Source organism: Artemia franciscana, chromosome 3, assembly GCF_032884065.1.
Source record: "Artemia franciscana chromosome 3, ASM3288406v1, whole genome shotgun sequence".
NCBI lineage: Eukaryota > Metazoa > Arthropoda > Branchiopoda > Anostraca > Artemiidae > Artemia > Artemia franciscana.
The window spans coordinates 29,917,699-29,938,940 of record NC_088865.1 but is presented as its reverse complement, the minus strand read 5'-3'; the positions used below and the strand labels follow the sequence as shown (position 1 = coordinate 29,938,940).

At 35.1% G+C, this 21,242-nt stretch overlaps 1 protein-coding gene across 2 annotated transcripts in view; it reads left to right on the top strand.

Annotated features, from left to right (window-relative positions):
* The window catches only part of LOC136025136 (uncharacterized), a 93,414-nt gene that overhangs the window by 36,345 nt on the left and 35,827 nt on the right, over positions 1-21,242 (top strand). The window contains exon 4 of one of the 2 annotated variants that reach the window (XM_065700884.1): positions 11,826-15,084. The exons of the other annotated variant lie outside the window; for it this stretch is intronic. Coding sequence (XP_065556956.1) covers positions 11,826-12,540 — 715 coding nt within the window. The 3' untranslated portion in view covers positions 12,541-15,084. Of the gene's footprint in view, positions 1-11,825; positions 15,085-21,242 lie in introns of those variants that run through there. 2 annotated transcript variants of the gene reach the window in all.

Genomic DNA, 21,242 nt, shown 5'->3' with positions numbered 1-21,242 from the left:
TGGGCATTATAAAGAATTGAAGCTAAAATCTTATTTACATGATGACACCCAGTACGAGGCTAAAACCCAAAATGGTTAGAGTCCTTCTGAGTGTGTTCAATATTATATGGGAACATGTATATACTGAACATATTCAAAAATCTTACTGACATTGCATGCAAAATTGATAGGCCTATATGAACGGCAATCAAAAGTCTTTTCCACTTTTAACTGTAAAAGTTATCGTTCTGCAAAGAAACAAATCTGGCACGATTGACGAACATAAACAGAACCGAAAAAGTGACTGGAGCTGAATGACCAGGGTTGGACAATCACAATGTAAATGATGAGGACTAAGCCCATAAAGTCTAAGCATACAAAGTATGACACTGCAAAACTAAATTTTACTAGAACAAATTTATAATATCTAAGCTAAGACAAATCTGGAATAATATCATTAATTCCTATTGAATCAAATCTAGACCCAAAAATGACTTCCTTCCATTTTACTGCACTTATAGGGAACTCAGGACTGTTATAACGAACCAAACGAAGATGCCGCTTAAACTCCGCTTTTGTGTTACCTTTTATATCACAGATTTAGCCTCACAAAGGCCACCCATATGCAATTCATATGCCAAGCCAGAGTTCAGAACAATTTTGCAGCTTTCAGACCGGGGTCCTCTTTCCAAATCGGGCTTTAAGTTTTGATTTTAACCTAGACAAGGGAGACCATGTTCTCAGCTTGTTTCATTCAATCAACTAAGCGAAAGTAATAAACATTCAGTTGAACTCTGGTTTGTAACGAAAAAAAAAAAAAACAGCCAAACACAGTAGATTAAAAGGGATCTTGATGCTAACAAGCTGTTAAGATAAAAATATATTAAGGTCAATTGGCCTTGCCCCACTTTCGTTTCATACACAATTTTTCTATAGTTACAACAGGAAGATCATTAGGTGGATCGACAGTTAATGTCACGGTAAGAGAGAGGGGAAGCTGGTCAAAATCACTTTCGTCGTCATCAACATGAACCGCAAAATAGGAAACACCGGCAGAGCAAATACAATGGTTAATATTATTCAAAGTACCACTGTTACGAATATAACTGTAATTTAGATGTTTAAGTTCTCTGCGGTAAGCAATTGGCAACGAATTTAAAACTAAGTTGGTATGATTAGAGGAGCTATGAACATCACAATTGAAGTCAACTATCACTAGCCACCGATACCCATGCTTTTCAATAATGCTTAGCAGAGTTTCAAGCGATGAGCAGGCATTAGAAAACTTAGTAAGTGAAGCTAGGCGTTTCTGATCACAAGGAAGAGATATATTTGTAAATACAAAATGACCAAGTCGTACTGCCATAATATTATCGGAGGAATGAAATAAGACAGGTGATAAAGATGTATCTAATTGTTTATTAGCACATACCAGGCCTTTGGAGGGATGGCCTTTTGTTTTGCAGGGATTAGTAGTAAAATCAATATGTTGTCTACTTTTTCGTAGAGAGTAAACGGAGATGGCAGGAAGCAAATGTTCTTACAGACACAAAATGTTATAATAATTCATTTTTTGGTCTATTGAGCCATCTTTTATTGCAGAGATATTTAACGAGCAAAATGATACGGACAATTCAACAGTCATTTCCGAATCGCATGCTTACTCAGGACATTACACAGAACACGACATTTTAGGCCATACGATACTTGACTACCCTCGCAATTAGAACATTTTGGATCAGCCTCACAGGGAGAATGACGGAATGATATATGAGTGCCGGCACAGTGGCTACATTTTATTGGCTTACGACGTTTCATTTTCGTGTCGTGGGGAGATTGACATTATGGCAGCGACTGGACAGAAGCAGGAATTCAGAGACCTGGAAGAATTCATAACCCATGATACCAAATCGTAAGCTACTGCTCAGAAATACAGCATTAGGAAAGGTAATTTTCACCGCCTGCGATTTTCCCGAATGTTCAGCTTCGATAACAACTTCACACTCATTAAAGATCACCGCATCATAATTAGCAGTGACACCCCCCCCCCCTAAAAAGGCTGCATAATTTATTTTCGTGCTTCATGACGTCACAGCTGTTCAACACGATTGGAACCCCAGCCCTGAAATCCTTAGTTGCAGATTGATTGCGGATTGACTAATCCGATTTTATACTGTGAATAGCTTCATGACCCCAATTTTGTTAATAGCGTGAGTCCGTTTCGAAAGGTCGTCGAGTTTAGTAGGTACTTTTGAAATGATAACGGGGGCGGTGCTTTGAATATGGGGACTACCATAAGGAATGGGAAGTAAGGGAAAATTTAAATCTTAAGTAGTTACCTTTTCTTAAATGAAGTTAATGATGTAATCCAGAGCACACATCAAAGGACTCTATTAGACTCTGCTCAATCAAATAACCTGTCTCAACTCTAGGCTAGTAAAAAGAAGTTAAAAGTAGAAGGACTAGCTTAATACTTTTCAAAACGAGTTTCACAAAAAGACTCAAAAATATCTCTCTTTACCGAGACAGAACTAAAACCACCCAAGGTACAACTCACGGGGACCAGCCAATCCCAGTCTCCACAGTGTGCAACTTAAAGTTATGCGTCATCTCCAATGAAAGAACTAGTTCTCCCATTCCACCACCAGCAAATCTTACTCAAGTCTAGCCGTCAAAAAATACATTTTTTACCTGGGTGAAACATTCTAAATACTATCCAAGGTAATTAGTCAGTCTGTGAGAAAAATATTACGCTAAAAGGGAATACCAAAAATTGGAAAGTAAAAGAAAAGGGGAACGGGTGAACTAGAGAGTCCAAGAGTGGGAATAATTTTTATTTAGCAAAAGAAACCAAGACATGGGATATTTATTCTGTAATCGGGGTCAAGGGCCCAAAAAGGGGTCAATTAATAAACATGTATACAAATCGGTTTTCTTTCTTTATTTCGAGAGTGATATATAAAGAAAAACGCCTAATCGAACAGTATATTGAATAGTTGTAGATTAAGGTGCCTAGAAAAGTGAGGGTATTTAGGTTAAGGTCAATCTCCGAGGTTTGAAGCCAATGCTATTTTCCTATAGCAGTGAAATGCGTATTAACAGCAGACACTAGCAGATTCTTTGATGAAAAAATTATTGTGGCTTCATTGAAAGCTTTAACATGAATAGGCCGAACAAATTTGCATTTTTATTCTTTAGAGCTTCATAAAAAATTAATTAGTGGGGACACCTCTAATTTTTAAAAGTAGTAATAAAATTACTTTTAGATGATGTAGAGAATTGTAAAGTAGCCTCTCGATTTGCCACAAGATTTCAAAATTTTTGGCCGTCAATTTTTTTTTTTTTTTTTATCATCAGTTTCCTTTAAAATTTGCCATTTAAGATATTCTTCCTTTACTATTTAAAAGGGTTGTACTAATCATACAGCCTTGATTTTTGTGTCGTTTTGTAGATCTTATACTGAATAATATTCCCTGAATAAGATTCTTAAGTTTGTAGTTATGAGAGATGATTTTTAGCAATAATTCTTAGTATTCAAGATTTTCTCTTTTCTCATTAGCTTAAGCACTCCTTAAGGGGTTTGCCAGAATACCATTAAGAATGTTGACATCTCCTCAGCATTACGACCAGATTTAAAAGGAAGTTGAAAAAATGTATAATTGGCAACAACACCTTGAGGCAATATCATTTTTAACACCTCATACGAATGGAACTTTGTTAGGTTACAAAGCTGTTACAAAGCAGATAACATTATTGGCCTTTAAAAGTAAAGAAACACCAATTGGAGGCCTATAAAATGTATGAACATTATTTTTAAAAAGAATATTCTTAAAAACATATCATGTTAAACATTATTGGCCTTTAAAAGTAAAGAAACATCGATTGTAGACCTATACAATGTATGAACGTTATTTTTAAAAAGAAAATTATTCTTAAAAAGAACATTATTTTTAAAAACACATTATTTTAAACATTATTGGCCTTTAAAAGTAAAGAAACACCGATTGTCCGCCTATAAAATATATGAACGTTATTTTTAAAAAGAACAATATTCTTAAAGACACATTATTTTAAACATTATTGGCCTTTAAAAGTAAAGAAACACTAATTGTAGGCATTTGAAATGTATGAACATTATTTTTAAAAAGAAAATTTATCATAAAAAAGATAAAAAATTGTTCTTAAAAAGAATATTATTCTTAAAAACACATTATTTTAAACATTATTGGCCTTTAAAGGTAAAGAAACAGCGATTGTAGGCCTATAAAATGTATGAATATTATTTTTAAAAAGAACACTATTCTTTAAAACACGTTATTTTAAACATTATTGGCTCTTAAAAGTAAAGAAACGCCGATTGTAGGCCTATAAAATATACGAACATTATTTTTTTTATCTAAAGTTGTAGGATATTCGTCCATTTTAGTTCCACGGGATCTCATTTTATTCCCAATAGTGCCGTATCTTAGAATATTTTGGTTTTCCCCCAGCATCTCATATAGTTGGCAATTTATACGCTCGTTCATAAATGAATGATTACCCCGGTTTGGAACCGGGGTAATCATATATTTTGCTTTACGGAGTAATGCATATACTATTAAATTAATGTCATTTAAAGTCATATGTTCCTGAAGGTAGGAAGGAAATCCCTTAGGGGTATTTAATAAATTTTTGAATCTGCTTATATTTATATACTATTCGTCAAAAACAAGAGCTAAGAGCTCATATGACACTTCTGACGAGCTCAAGAGGAGCCAAGAGCCAAGAGCTCATGTGATAAGAGCTCTAGCAAAATTCTAAGAATCAATAGCTTGCTTTAAGAGGAAAATCAAAGGCTTAATGCCGGTCGGGATTTAAAACAAGAGCTCTGAGTCACGAGGTCCTTCTAAATATCAAAATTCATTAAGATCCGATCGCCCACTCGTAAGTTAAAAATACCTCAATTTTTCTAATTTTTCCTCTCCCTTCAGCCCCCCAGATGGTCAAATCGGGGAAAACAACTGTAACGAGTCAATTAGTGCAGCTCCCTGACATGCCTACCAATTTTCATGGTCCTAGCACGTCCAGAAGAACTAAAATCACCAAAGCACTGAACCACACCACCCAAGTCCCCCAAAGAAAGCGGATCCAGTCCGGTTACGTCAATTACGTATCTACGGCGTTTATAAGCGTTTTCCAAGATTTCCGGTTTCCCCCTCCAACTTCCCCTCCCCCTAATGTCAACAGATCTGGTCGGGATTTGAAAGAAGAGCATTGAGACATGAGTTTTTTCTAATTATCAGATTTTATTAAGATCCGGTCACCCATTCTTAAGTTAAAAACACTTCAATTTTTTTAATTTTTCCGAATTAACAACTTCCAGCTCCCCCAAAGAGAACGGATCCATATCAATAATAACAATCTCGTATCTAAAGCTTGTGCTTATTCTTCCCATCAAGTTTCATCCCGATCTCTCCACTCTAAGCGTTTTCCAAGATTTCCGGTTTCCAAGGTTTCTGTTTTTCCCTCCAACCCTCTATATCCTTGGATCCAATTCGAATTGAAAATGGATAATCTGAGACATAAGATTCTTCTATATATTAAGTTTCATTAATATCCGATCACCCATTTGTAAGATACCTCGATTTTCACGTTTTCCAAGAATTACGGTTTCCCCTCCATCTCCCTTCAATGTCATCAGATCTGGTTGGGATTTAAAATGAGAGTTTTAAAGCACAAGATCCTTCTAGATATCAAATTTCATTAAGATCTGAGCACCTGTTCGCAAGTTACAAATACCTCGTTTTTTATGATTTTACCAAATTACTCCCCCCCCCCCAACTCCACCAAAGAGAGCAGATCCGAGCCGGTTATGTCAGTCACCTATCTTGGACCTGTGCTTATTCTTTCCACCAAGTTTCATCCTGATCTCTCCGCTTTAAGCGTTTTCCAATATTTCCGGTCCCCCCCCCCCTAATAACACTGGATATGGCAGGGATTTAAAATGGGAGATCTGGGTTTCGAGTTCCTTCTAAATATGAAATTTCATTAAAGTACGATCGCTCTTTCATAAGTTAAAACACCTAATTTTGTCTATTTTTTTAGAATTAACCCCCCCCCCCCCAACTCCCCTAAAGAGAACAGATCCGTTCCGGCTATGTCAACCCCATTTCTAGGACTTTTACTTATTTTTACCATCAAGTTTCATCACGACCCCTATACTCTAAGCGTTTTCCAAGATTTTAGGTCTCCCCCAAATTCCTCTTCACCGGATCCGGTAGGGATTTAAAATAAGAGCTCTGAGACATGATATCCTTCGAAATATCCAATTTGAATAAGGTCCAATCTCTCCTTCGTAAGTTGAAAATACCTTATTTTTTTGATTTTCCAGAATTAACCCTGCTCCTCCCAGCACTCCCGAAGAGAGCAGATCCGTTCCAGTTACGTCAATCTCATATCTAGGACTTACGATTGTTTTTACCCCCAAGTTTCATTCCGATCCCCCCACTCTAAGCGTTTAATAATTTTTGGTTCCCCCTTCCAGCTTCCCCCCAAAATCACCGGATCCGGTCGGAATTTTAAATAAGAGCTATGAGACACGATATCCTTCCAAAGATCAAATATCATTGATGTCTGATGACTCTTTCCTAAGTTAAAAATACCTCATTTTTTCTAGTTTTTCAGAATTAACCCTTCCCCCCAACTCCCCCAAAGAGAGTGGATCCGTCCAGTTACGTCAATCACGTATCTACGATATTTGCTTACTCTACCCACCAAGTTTCATCCCGATATCTTCGCTCTGATCATTTTCCAAGATTTTTGGTTTCCCCCTCCGCCTCTGGCTACTGTCACCAGATCTGGTCAGGGTTTGTAACAAGAGTGCTGAAGCACAAGATCCTTCTAAATATAAAGCTTCATTAAGATCACCCGTCCATAAATTACAAATACCTCATTTTTCTAATTTTTCCGAGTTACCCCCCCCCCAACTCTCCCAAAAAGTGTGGATCTGGTCCAGTTACGTCGGTCACGTATCTTGGATGTATGCTTATTCTTCCCACCGAATTTCATCCTGACCTCTTCACTCTGAGCGTTTTCCAAGATTTCTGGTCCCCCAACAACTCCCCCCGATGAAACTGGATTCAGCCAGATCTAAAATAAAAGATCTGAGTTGCAAGATCCTTCTAAATATGAGATTTCATTAATATTCGATCACTCCTTCGTAACTTAAAAATACCTCGTTTTTTCGAATTAACCGTCACTCCACTCCCCCCCTACAGACGGTCGAGTCGGATAAATGACTATTTCTAATTTAATTTTTCTCATTTTTCACAATTAATCCTCCTCCTACATCTCTAACCCTCCTCTACATCTCCAAAGAGAGCAGACCCGTTCCGAATATGTCAATCACGTATCTAGGATTTGTGCTCATTTTTTCCACCAGGTTTCAAACCGATCTTTTTTCTGAATTAACCGTCTCCCCACTCCCCACAGATGATCGAATCGGAGAAACGACTATTTTTAATTTAATCTAGTCTGGTTCCTGATACGCCTGCCAAATTTCATCGTCCTAGCTTATCTGGAAGTACCTAAACTAGCAAAACAGGGAAAGATAGACAGACAGACTGACAGAATTTACGATCACTATATGTCACTTCGTAAATACAAAGTGCCACAAAAACTTGCTAATACCACAGAAATTTACGAAACTGTTTCTAAGACCTTTTAAGCCCTGGAAGCAAGAGATAAATTAGGGTCTAACTCGGTGTCTTCAAGTATCGCCCTGATTTAAGAACAATTAGCTACAACTGAAGCCCAGCTGGAGAAAATAAAAAGTCCTCTGCTGGAAAATATAACCAATCAAACAGTTCGTGGTAACGAACTGTAGTAAGGAGCGACCCGGCTCAATAGTAACCGAAACTCTAAAAAATGGAATTTTTTCACTCTAAAAAAAACTCTACAAAAATGTGAAATTTTGCATTTTTGCCAGAAGACAGATCACGGATGCGTGTTTATTTGTTTGTTTTTGTTTTTTTTTTTTTTTTTCCTTTTTTTCTAGGGGTTATCGTATCGACTGAGTGGTCCTAGAATGTCGCGAGAAGGCTCATAGTTATGGAAATTAAAAGTTCTAGAGCCCTTTTTAAGTGACCAAAAATTGGAGGGTACCTAGTCCCCCTCCCACACTCATTTTTTCCTAAAAGTCACCGGATCAAAATTCTGCGATAGCCATTTTATTCACCATCGTCGAAAAACCTAATAACTATGTCTTTAGGGACGTCTCACTCCCCGCAGTCCCCGTGGGAGGGGCTGCAAGTCACAAACTTTGACCTGTGTTTACATATAGTAATGGTTACTGGGAAGTGTACAGACGTTTTCAGGGGGATTTTTTTTTGGTTTAGGGGGGAGAGTTGAGGGGGGGGTTACGTGGGAGGATATTTCTACGGAGAAACTTCTCATGGGGGAAAAGAATTTCAATTAAGGTGGCGCAGGATTTTCTAGCATTATTTGAAAAAACAATGAAAAAATAAATATGAAAAGTTTTTTCTACTGAAAGTAAGGAGCAGCATTAAAACTTAAAACGAACAAAAATTATTACGCATATCAGGGGTTTACCTTCTCGTTATACCTCACTCTTTACGCTAAAGTATTTTTAGTAATTTCAACTATTTATTCTACGATCTTTGTGATTCAGAGGTCATTCTTAAGGAATTGGGACAAAATCTAAGCTTTAATGTAAAGAGCGAGGTATGGACGAGGGTTGAACCCCCTCATATACGTAATAAAAACAAACGAATATAGAAGTTCGTTACGTAAGTTAATTCGTAAGTTACGTATATTTTTACCAATGAAAACGTTTGTAAAAAATTAAAAGTTCTAGTTGGATCTAGTTAATTAAAACTTGGAGGGCAACTAGGCCTCCTCCCTCGCTCCTTTTTTCTCAAAATATTCCGATTAATTGCAATTAATTCATATGCAAATTTCGCTTTAATTATTATGTGCGGAGAGCCAAGATCAAAACATGCATTAATTCAAAAACGTCCAGAAATTAAATAAAAAAAAACAAGCTTTTTTAAATGAAAGTAAGGAGCAACATTAAAACTTAAAACGAACAGAAATTACTCCGTATATGAAAGGAGCTTTTCCTCCTCAACGCCCCACTCTTTACGCTAAAGTTTCTTACTGTTTTAAAAATAAAGTTAATAGAAAGAGTCAAACTTTAGCGTAAAGAGCGGAGCGTTGAGGAGGAAAAGCCCCTTTCATATACGGAGTAATTTCTGTTCGTTTTAAGTTTTAATGTTGCTGCTTACTTTCATTTACTGAAAAGTTCAATGATCCAAATTCACTGAAAAAAGAAGATACTGAACTGATAATCAGCCAGGTTTATGATTCAATCACGCTCGAGTTTAATCCATAGTTTGCAAAAATTGAGCAGGCTCTACTAGGTATTCTGAGAATTCAAATTGAAAATTTGGAGGAGAGAATTGGTCGAATAGAAAAAAAGCTTGATATTTATGATCAAGAGCCCATGCTTGATAGCCTTGTATTTCATGGGTTAAAGTAGTTATCTGGTGTAGACACTCATACGACAATATCTAACATTATAAATAGCAAAATGTCTGTGCTGGGTCCTTTACTTTATTTAGTTTACGTGAACATGATGCGCGTTTATCTAAAGGATACATATATTACTAACATTATTGCTAACAAAATTTGCAAAATCTGCAGATAATTTAATAGCAAAAGCTCATATTACTCTCAAAAGATTAGAGATGTTTACAAGTTTAAGTTTGCTGTGTGTGAATGTAAAGAAAATTTTTTACTGACATTCTGTGGAGTGGGTGATTCTGTTGATGTAAGTAGTAAAGTTCTATTTGGTGAAAAACCTATTTTACAAGCTATATCACTGCGGTACCTCGGCTTCCATATTGATTCTAATCTATCGTAGAAGCATCATAGCGACATTATCTCCACCAAAGTTGCACTTGGAGTTGGCATCCTCAAAAGATCGAAGCATATTCTGCCGGAACGTACTCTTCGCACGATTTATTTTGCAATAATCTACCCATATATCATACGGATGTTTAGTCTGGAGAAGCAATTTTTATGTTAATTACAAGCTAAATGGTTTTCTCATGGTTTTGATCGGATGATTTCGCTAAAAAAAAGGGGGTGGGAGAGGAGGCCTAGTTACCTCCCAATTTTTGGTTACTTAGAAATACAACTAGATTTGTTTTATTTTTTTACAAACGTTTTTGTTAGTAATAAACATACGTACCTTACGAAATAGCTTATGCACCGAACTTATATAATTGTACATTTTTATTACGTATGTGAGGGGGTTTGCCCCCTCGTCAATACCTCGTTCTTTACACTAAAGCTTGAATTTTTTCCCAAATCCTTAAGAATGACCCTTGAATCACAAAGGCCGTAGAATAACTAGTTAGAGTTACTAAAAATACTTTAGCGTAAAGAGCAAGGTATTGTGGAAGAGAAGAACCCCCTTGTATAAGTAATATTTTATGTTCGTTTTAAGTTTTAATGCTGATCATTATTTCCAGTTGAAAAAAAATAATTTTCTCATTGTCTTTTTGTAAATGATGCTAGAAAATCCTACGACCCCTTCATGGAAATTCTCTTCCGTTATGAATACTTCCTCCATGGAAAGATCCTCCCACTTAACCTGCCCCCCCCCCCGACCCACCCTAACCCCAACACAAAAAAAGTCCCCCCTAAAACGTCTGTACACTTCATAATTAACAACTATTATGTGTAAACAATGATCAAAGTTTATAAGTTGCCGCCCCTCCCGCGGGAACTCTGGTGGATTTAGTCATCCCCAAAGACATAGTTATTAGGTTTTTGACTAAGTGAAACAGAATGGCTATCTCAAAATTTTGATTTGAATGTCACCACATTGGAGAAAAATGTGTATTGGAGGGGGTCTCGGTGCCCTCCAATTTTTTGGTCACTTAAAAAGGACACTATAACTTTTAATTTACGTTAGAATGAACCCTCTTGCTACATTCTAGGACAACTATGTCGATACGATCACCCCTGAGGAAAAAAATAAAAAATACGCACCCGTTATCTGTCTTCTGGCAAAAATAAAAAATTCCACCATATTTATGATAGGGGCTTGAAACTTCTACAGTAGGTTTCTCGGATATGCTGACTCTGATGGTGTGATTTTTTAAAGATTCTGTGACTTTTAGACGGTATTTCCGCCTATTTTCTAAAATAAGACAAATTTTCTCAGGCTCGTAACTTTTGACCGGTAATACTACACTTGATGAAACTTATATATTTAAAATTGGGATTAAAATGCAATTCTTTTGATGTAACTATTTGTATCAAAACTTTGTTTTTTAGAGTTTTGGTCACTATTGAGCCTAGTCGCTTCTTACTACAGTTTGTTACCACGAACTGTTTGAAATAGTAACTTGTAAATGAATAAAAGTAATACATTCTACTATAACGTTGAGATAGAACTTACTAATGTCTCAGGTTTTCCCGTCCCTTTTTTGTTTTTGTATTTTTTTCTGCCCATTGTGAAAATTCAAATGCTAAACTGTTATCTGACTTGTAATCAACCAAATTCAAATGGTCAGCTGTTACCAATTAGACATGTGAAAAATCTAAATTCCTTTTAGATCCGGTCGTAATGTTCAAGGAAAGTCAACAGTCTTTAGATATTCTGGTACAACCCTCAAGGAGCAATTAAGCCAATGAGAAAAGAGGAAATCTCGTAGCGTACTTCAATGTTATTGGAAATAGAATTTGCTTTCAACCTAGGAGATTGACCTTAAAAGAGTGTATTATGCTAGTTTTGTAAATATTACATTGTTTATACTATTCTTTTTTTATTCTAGTGCTGATAAAGACGATCCCATAACTACGAATTTTTTAAGAGATTTGGTATCTATCAATAATGCTTTAAGTGAAGATCTAAAAATTGAAGATGCACATCTCATAAGTAATGCCCGTGAACAAGCGCATATTGGTGAATCATTTTCACTAAGAGGAATGGAGTTTAATCACGTTATCGTATGTGTTCTTAACAATTCTTCCTCATTTCCAGACAGAGACAAATTATTTCCAAAAACATCTAATGACCTAATTGAAAGGGTCTGGAAAGAGTACGGATCGTTAATAGATATTAACGTTTCAGATATTAACTTGGTATCTTGTCTAAATTGTTTCTCTGATGATGAAAAGTGTAGACACCTTGGTCTTGTGGATGACCTTACAGAAGCAATAAGTAGGGCGGTCACCAGTGTTACCGTTGTCTATACAGAGAGTAATATATTAATTGCTGAAATAGCAGACCGTTTAGAAACCTGTTCACCCGAAATTTGTCCAGATAGCTCTTACAAGGAAAAATATGAACTAGAAAAAATCTTTCGAGAAATCGAAAGATTTAATTTCGTAGGAATTTACAACAGTCCTTGTCTAAATTGGACATTTCCTTTTTACTTCTTGTATTTTAAGTACCATTTCTTAAGAGCCGATAGTCACAAAAAAAAAGCAACAAAAAAAAAGAAAGAAAGAAGAGTTCCGAGACAAATCACCAGAGTATTAAACTGAAATTTTTTAAAGATTTTTTAAAAGAGCTTTGCTGCGATTCAGAATCCTTTTTCAAAAGTTTCGTCGTAAAAATGATTATTGTGTGGCAGATAGTGTTGTTTTTGAATGAAATCCTTAATAATTTCAACAGTTATACGAGAATCATTGTTAACTGTGGTAAAAAGAAAAAACAAGTAAACATTGAGCTGGTTAGTGATAAAATCGAAGAATATTTGAAAGACTGGAATGGGCAAATAAAAACGAAAACTGTTATTGAAATGACCCATGCTTTGGAAAACAACACCAAATTTGAAAAAGTTCATGGCCATCCCTTTTCATTTTTAGTTGAGACTCTGATTTTTATAATAGAAACAATACTTTTCCCTATAATGCCCATCATAAAGCAGAATCGTCCTTCAATTCGTAACCAACGGACTAGACATAACTCAAGTTTTTCTTTATGGTCCAGATCCATTCAAATGGGCGTAGTTTCTTTGGATTCCTCGGTTGGTTCAATGTTCAACAAGGATTGTTCAGGTGAATATCATCTATTTGGTAGAAATCTCATTTCATATTTTGGTTTGAAAGAGACTGAGAAATTTCTCAGGAGTGATTTGGATCTATATTTTAAACACCTATTAACAACAAACTGTTTAGCCGTTACATCAACTCCTCCCTTGCTTGGCCTAATGATGCTACAGCCCATTGAATTACCCGAGAGTGTTAATGGTTTTAGCAAAGATGTCTTAGATCCGCTAAGATATTTCAATCAAGTTTTGTCAGGTTCGTTAGAAGTAATTATGCATTGGTTTAGGAATAGAAAATCAAACATTAAAATTGATATAAGCAAGCTCAAGAGCAAGCTACTGAGGAGAGGGGCAACCCCTTCGTATACGGAATAATATCTGTTCGTTTCGAATTTTAGTATTTCTCGTCACTCTCAGCTGAGAGTGTCTTGTTAAAAAACAAGACTTGTTTTTTAAAATTTATTTACTGATCGCTTCTCAAAAAATGCCAGTAAATCTGGCTCACCCTCCATGTAAAATTCCCTCCCTTCACCAAAAACTCTGTGAAAACTTACTACCACGTAAAATAAACCGCCTTTATCCTCTTAAAATTTCTTGCAGACAATTTACCGCAAAAATAGTCCCCGGACAATTCCCCGTAAAAAATATCCGCATGCAAATTTGAGGTGGCATAGAGAAAGTAAGACAAATAAAAATAAGTAAGACGTCTTGATTAGACGTCTTTGGGGAAAACTTGGTAAGCTAGAGGCCCCCTCCCATGGCTGTTTTTCTAGAAAATAGTTCCCCGAGGAGGTTAGTTGCCCTTCAATCTTTGAGGTCCCTTAAAAAGGACGGTAAAAGTTTTAATTTACGTTAATTTCGCTCTCTACCGATCTTCAATGAACATTATTTCAATACGATCAACTCTAAAAAAAGTAATCAAAAATAAACACTGATCCCTTATCTTTCTTTAGGCAAAAAAAAAATCTACATTTTGCCATATGGGAGCTTGAAACTTATACAATAGGGTTCTCTGGTACGCTAAATCTAGTGGTGGGATTTTCATTAGATTCCTTTACTTTTAGGGAATGTTTACCCTCTTTTCTAAAATCATGCAAATTTTCTCAGGCTCTTAACTTTTGATAGGTAACAGTAAAAATAAATTTTATGAATTATGATTAATGATAAATTCTTGATAAACCTTATATATTTGGAATCAGTATGATAAGAGAATTCTATTGATGTGTCTATTAATATCAAAATTCCGAAAAAAAAAAAAACAGATCAAAAATGTGAAATTGCTGTTTATTTCTACTTGATTTCTGGGAATATTTCTATTCTACGCTGTTATTATCAAAATAAAGAGTAATATTTGACCCCAGAATGAGCATTCCGTATAGGAGGAGGGCTTCCTCTTCCTCAACCTAATGGTCGTAAAAACCACGGAGGGCGCTTTTTACAGCCGAAATTGAGAGTTCTAGTCCTTTTTGTTTCGTAAGTGATTGGGAACCAACTAGCAATGGGAAAGGGTTAAACATTGGCTCCCTTTTATTAGATCTCTGTTAAGATTAGCATCCTTATATTTCTTTATAGCCTTCAAAGAAGCAGTAGTAATAAGACAAACCCCATTAAACTTTGCATATCAAATTGAACGAACCTGTTTGTCAAAGTTGTGATAGATAAAGAGATATCGACAAAATTGGACGTAGCCACTGAAAAAACAAAGGAGACACAAAACACTTTCTTTTGTAGTAAAAAAGTCAATATCTTGTTTAAAACCACATATAGCAAATATTAAATTCACCCTGAGCATTATTGATTTTACCAGCCGTATTCTGACCAAAAATAAAGTTTGTGGGTTCAACAGAGGCTGATTTCGAAAAAAAAAAAATTAACCAAAGCTTCTTAAGAAATCAGAAGACATAAATAAAATCCGGTTCGTACGTTTAATTTAATAACCAAGCTGTTTCACTCCAAATGCCATTCATGTTTTCATTTATTTCTGCCATCTTGAAATAGAGCTTTTTAGAAATTAGGCTGCGTGTGACAGTTTATTTTTCTTTAATTACCAATAGTAATTTAAGTACTAATATATATGTGTATACATATATATATATATATATATATATATATATATATATATATATATATATATATATATATATATATATATATATATATACTTTTATTATTGTAATTATTAAGCTTCAGTAATTGTTTCTTTATATTCCATCAATGTTGTATTTTTAATTTAAGATGAACAATAAATTGATCCATACATGCATATAAATATATACTTTTATGATCTTGTGACGTAGGATCAACTAGTACCATTGCTTGGATGTTCGATCAGTACGGCCTTGGGATCGAGCCCAGTGGTGCTAACAAATAACAAACCTCAATCAGGTCTTTTAGAAGTATGGATGCATGCAGTCGTTAACAGAGCCAAAAATGGGTTCTGAAGAAATTTGAGTTTATTTTAAGACATGGAGAATATGAAAATACTTTCTGAGATTATTTTAAAACAGCAAATAAGATCTCGGTAAAGGAAATATTACCAATACCATAGGAAAACTGAAAGGAAAAAGAACGGAAGGGCGTGAGAATTAGATTAAAATTTTCTCAATGTCTTGGCCCGTGAAAGAGTTTAAAAGGTTAGGTACATGCATTCTTCTTACAGATACAGTTCTTACAAATTTTTTTGAAAATGATAAAAAAGTTGCCAATTGAACAGACCTTATCATTATATTACAATTATATTTTATTTTGATTGTAATCCAGATCTACCGTTTAGATTTACTCAATTTGTAGTGGCATTACATCATTTTTAATCCAATGATTTTGTCAGCAAAAATAAATCTCTTCTATGAAAATTCTGGGAATAAACTTGACATCAGAAAGATGAACCAGTCATGTCAGGAACCTGTAAAAAACCTAACAAGCTAAATTCCTCTATAAGAGACTAGGTGCAATCACCAAGCAAGAGATGCAAAGGCAGCACATTAGAGAGTACCTATAATTAAAATTGCCATGTCCTTTGAGCGATATCAACAAGAAATAAAAAACAATAACATTCTTTAAAAGTGTTGGTGTCGGGTTATATTCGGTTATTCAGTGGTAGACTTGTGTGTCAGGTATGCCTTATGCCCTTTGACAAACAAACGAGCAACAATCAAAACTTCTGAGAGCAATATAAATGCTTCCAGAAGCAAGCAATAAAGATGTTAAGACAACCAAAATAACCAGAATCCTTCCCCCTCCCCCAATAATTTTGAGAATAAATTATTCAGTAACTTTAAAACTTTTGCTCGTTTTAAGCTTCAACTCCGTTCTTTCCTTTAAGCAGATATTCTTTGTTTTATTAATCCATCCTCATTTTTAATGTAAAAAAGCACAAAAAACAGGGGTTCATTACACTTCCTAGTCCACAATAGTATTTATACAAATTAACCACCTTCCAAACCTTATCATAAAGTAAATAGGTGAGCCTATTTAAAAGCAAAATTGCGAATATGTAATACACTTTCTGTTTCACCGTGTTTGCTCAGATCAAATGGCTTACTCTAATAGGTAAGAGTCTTTGACTTCTTAAAATCTATGAATTCATTTACATTTGCTTGTTTTATAACTTTCAAAAATGGAAATGAATACACCCTCAACATCTGCAAATCGAACAAAAATGTTATCACTGAAAAACAAAAATTTTTTGAAAACAAGAAATTTTTGTTCATTGAAAAACATGAAAAGAAATTATCGAAAATGGAAATAATACTTAGTGCATTTTATAATAATATTCGTACTGTAGCTAGATAGGTCAAATTGTTTGTAGTTTTGTCACAAAACTTAGTAGGGGGGAGGGATCAGCTCCAGGAATCACTTAATTGTTTTAATTTTTACTTCCAATATTTAAATCAAAACTCCAATATAGCCCCAAATTCTGTTAATTGTAACTGAAACAATTAGTGATCACTGATAACGTTCTACTTTTTGTGTTTTGGATTCACGTACTATCCCATAAATGTAGAACTGCCTCTGTGTACGATACCATGCTGACTTTTCGCTATTTTTGCTTTTCTAAATTTTTTTTTTACTACTAAATAAATGTGCGGAGGATTATTACTGTTATTACTTGCATTTTACGTAACAACAGTGCTAATTGTGTGACATTTATCTCTGCATCACCATGCCGAACGAAGTGTCTGTTGCAAGTAGGATAAAGTGAATCCAAACATTATATGTAAATTTTTCTCTCAAATTAGAAATTTTATGCTCACAAATAATTGGTACCAGCCCAAAAGGCGAGTTTGTTTTGTCAGTTTAGTGTTTAGTCTCCGACTTTCCTAAGTGAAGACCGATTCGAAAAACGAAAAGGAAATGTAATATAAAATCGTTTTTTGCACCCAAGCGAACAAGGTTAGTTATTTGTAATAGTGACGTTGGTGGTTCGTCTGGGTATTGTTCATCTACCCCTAAGGGCTTAAATAGAACGGAAGCAGTTGCTGATGCTCAGGTTAACCACTAAAATTGATTGAAATTCCAGTCCACTCGAAGCAGTCACTTTATAGAAGGCTATTACCCAATCTTATTTGATTCCAAAAAGCATCGGAAGTCTTGTCCACAAATCGTAGTCAGTCGACACGGTGTTCAAACTTCGTCTGCTAAAGAGTCTTTGGACTCCAGATATTACATATACTTTTCAAATATCTGGGAAAAGAAAGTTGAAGTTTCAGTTGGGTTAGCTTATTTGTTTCGGCTTTGCTGAGACATTTGTGCTTTTGTCCTTCTGTCTTCTTTTTGTCATCCGAAACAGATGGCAAAGGCAGCCACCAGTGCCTAGGTGACCTTTTCAGCGAACCCTTCCGGAACTGGAAGGATGCAATTGAATGCTACACAAGTCACCAAGAAACCTAGTTTCACAAAAAAAAATATACTTTAACCACAACCAACTTCATTACTGTTATGGAGAAAAGGCAGGGTAACATCATCAACCAGATAGACACAGCAAGGGCAGTGCCGGCTCAAAAAATCGTCAAAAACTGAGACTGATTGTTTAAACTGTATATTTTGCAGAATGCACCAGCTTTTCCTTTGGGATAAGGATGATTCCAGTCCCATTTCATTCATGGATCCAGATCCATCTCAAAATGATGGCCGCTTGCCGCTTGTGGATAAATCCTTCAACAGTACATTGTGGAAATTGTTAACGCAAGTCCTTGGTCTTTGGTGCTGACCAAACGGCAAAAATTTCCAACATAAAGCAGCTATATGTTTGCCTCTGCCACACCTCATCTGGAAATATTTTCTATTATTTTCTTGGTTTTGTCCCAGTTAAGGACTGACCTGTGCAAGGTCTCGCGTCGGCAATTCTAATTTCTTTGGAAAGCCCTTAAAGATACAAAAGTATGCCTTGACGACGTGTCCTCGTTCGTAAGAAGTGGACAGACGGTCTCCATGGTTAACCGTTAGACTAAGTCCACGGATGACTTTTTTGTACCCCCCCCCCCCAAAAAAAAAAAAAAATCCTAGATACAGACTTGCCAGCCCATACTCTTTATCTATTTTATTCAGCTTTAATATGCAGCCCTATGAGGACGAGCTTTGCTTAGTGAAGATAATTTTTGAAAAAAATACTCAGGGCCCCCTGCCTTCCAGAAATCTATACCTCCCTTACCCTGATTTACACAGAAAAAATCTTTTGTGTAATTATTCTTGATTTTTTTTTCTGACAAAGATACACAGAAGAAGGCAATTTTCAAAAGTCTAGGCGTCAATTTTTTCCATCCAGTATTTATACAAATTAACCACCTTCGAAACCTTATCATAAAGTAAATAGGTGAGCCTATTTAAAAGCAAAATTGCGAATATGTACTACCCTTTCTGTTTCACCGTGTTTGCTCAGATCAAATGGCTTACTCTAATAGGTAAGAGTCTTTGACTTCCTAAAATCTATGAATTCAATCACATTTTCTTGTTTTATAACTTTCAAAAATGGAAATGAATACATCCTCAACATCTGCAAATCGAACAAAAATGTTATCACTGAAAAAAAAAATTTTTGAAAACAATTTTTGAAAGTTTCAAGGGGCTGACAACTTCAGTAGTAGGGTACACACTGAAACCAAAAATAAGCCGATACCAATTGTGAGACATGTAGGGGACTTGTAAGGAAAGGTCAGCTGTTAGCTCATAATCATCTTCGGCGGTGAGGGGTTTTCAAGTTTTGTTATTTGGTGTACCTATTATTTGTTTCCAGTGTATTTGATGATAAGACCGAGTTGTTTCCAGTGGTAAGATTTGTAGGGGACTTGTAAGTAATAATCGTCTGTTAGGCTATAATCATCTTTAGTAAAGAGGGGTTTGTAACTTTTGCTAGTTGGTGTAGCCTACCCATACTCACTGTAACCTAGAATTAAGTGTTTACGCAACGGGTACAAACGATATCGTAAAACAACGAGGCAGTTTCGTAATAATTAATAGAGTGTCATCTATAGTATTTTAATCCTGAAAAGTTACGGATAGCTTTATAATACCAATTAGATTATATAAGATATTGTTCCAAGTTTTCATCTGTCACGATGTCTACGATTGAAAAGGATAAACTTCAAATGGCTGCAAAGTCAATTTAGTCCCTTCTTTTGCTATTCTTTTGTTGTTTTTGTTTTTTCAACGCTGAGGAATAGCCTTTGATCATATGATTACTGATCGAGTTCTTCTTTAAACATAATGTTTTAAAAGCTTCGATAGGCTGACAACTTCAGCGTTTAACCGATAGCAAAGAAACAAAACTAAAGTGTTGCTCTCGCAACATTTTATTCGGAAAAGCAGGAGAAAGATTGCCGCAACACTTCACGTTGCTCAGGGAACGTAGGTCTAAGTTTTATTAATTTTTGATTCTCAGTCACCAATTAAAAGACTTGGAATTTATCAAGTAGCTGAGTTTGTTCTATGCAAAAGTGCTTTTTTAACAATGTTTGATACTCAGTCACCAATTATAATGACTTGGAATTTATAGAGCAGTTGAGTTTTTCTCTATGCAAAAGTACTATTTTTCAATTAATTTTGAATTCTTAAAACCAATTAAAAAATTTGGATTTAACAAGTAGCTGCGTTTGTTCTATGCGCAATTGTTCTTGACTGAGATGTTCTTTGAACAAACTAAGCTATTTGGTAAATTCAAGGTCTTTCAATTGGTGACTGAGAATCAAATATTCATAAAAAAAAAACTTTAGTATAGAACAAACTCAGCTACTTGGTATTTTTTTTTATTATTATTATTAATTCTTGATACTCAGTCACCAATTAAAAAATTTTGAATTTACCAAGTAACTGAGTTTGTTCAATGCAAAAGTGCTTTTTTTATTAATTTTTGATACTCAGTCAAAAATCAAATGACTTGGAATTTACAGAGCAGCTTAGTTTGTTCTATGCAAAAGTGTTTTTTTTGTTAATTTTGATACTGATTCACCAATTAAAAGACTTGGAATTTACCAAGTAGCTGAGTTTGTTCTGTGTAAAAGTATCTTTTTACTATTTATTGATACTCAGTAACCAATAAAAAACTTGGATTTACCAAGTAGCTGAGTTTTTTCCATGCACAAGTACTTTTTTTTGTTGATTGTTGATACTCAGTCACCAATTGTAAGACTTGGAATTTACCAAGTAGCTGAGTTTGTTTTATGCAAAACACCTTTTTTTTTTATTGATTTTTTGGAGATCAAAACAAGTTTCATTTACCAACAATAGAATATGTCTGTCCAGACAGCATCTCAAATCACTCTGTTATCTACATTGTCGGAATGATGCCAAAAAATGTGCCCAGAAACATATCACTGATTGTATTTATCATATATCCAACTAAGAAATCGATTGTGCAAAAGCATTGTTACGATGTAGTGACGCTTAGCACCATTTGGCCAACATCCGAGAAACAATACATTGACTGCCTAGAATGCTTTTCTAAAAATATAATTTCATTGATGACATGTTAGTTCAATCTCGTAACTTGTCACTCTTTTACCGTAGAAAATAATGGGTCTCACGTTCGATTCATATAATAGACTTAAATTTCATAAGATCAATGGAAAACTGCCTAGAAGCTAAAAATGTTGTTGGCTCAGTTGTTATCTCAAAAGACCAGATTTCAGGGCTGTCACAAAATGTATTTTAATGTTTCACCAACAACATGAATGATTATGCAATGAAAAATAGCATTCTTGA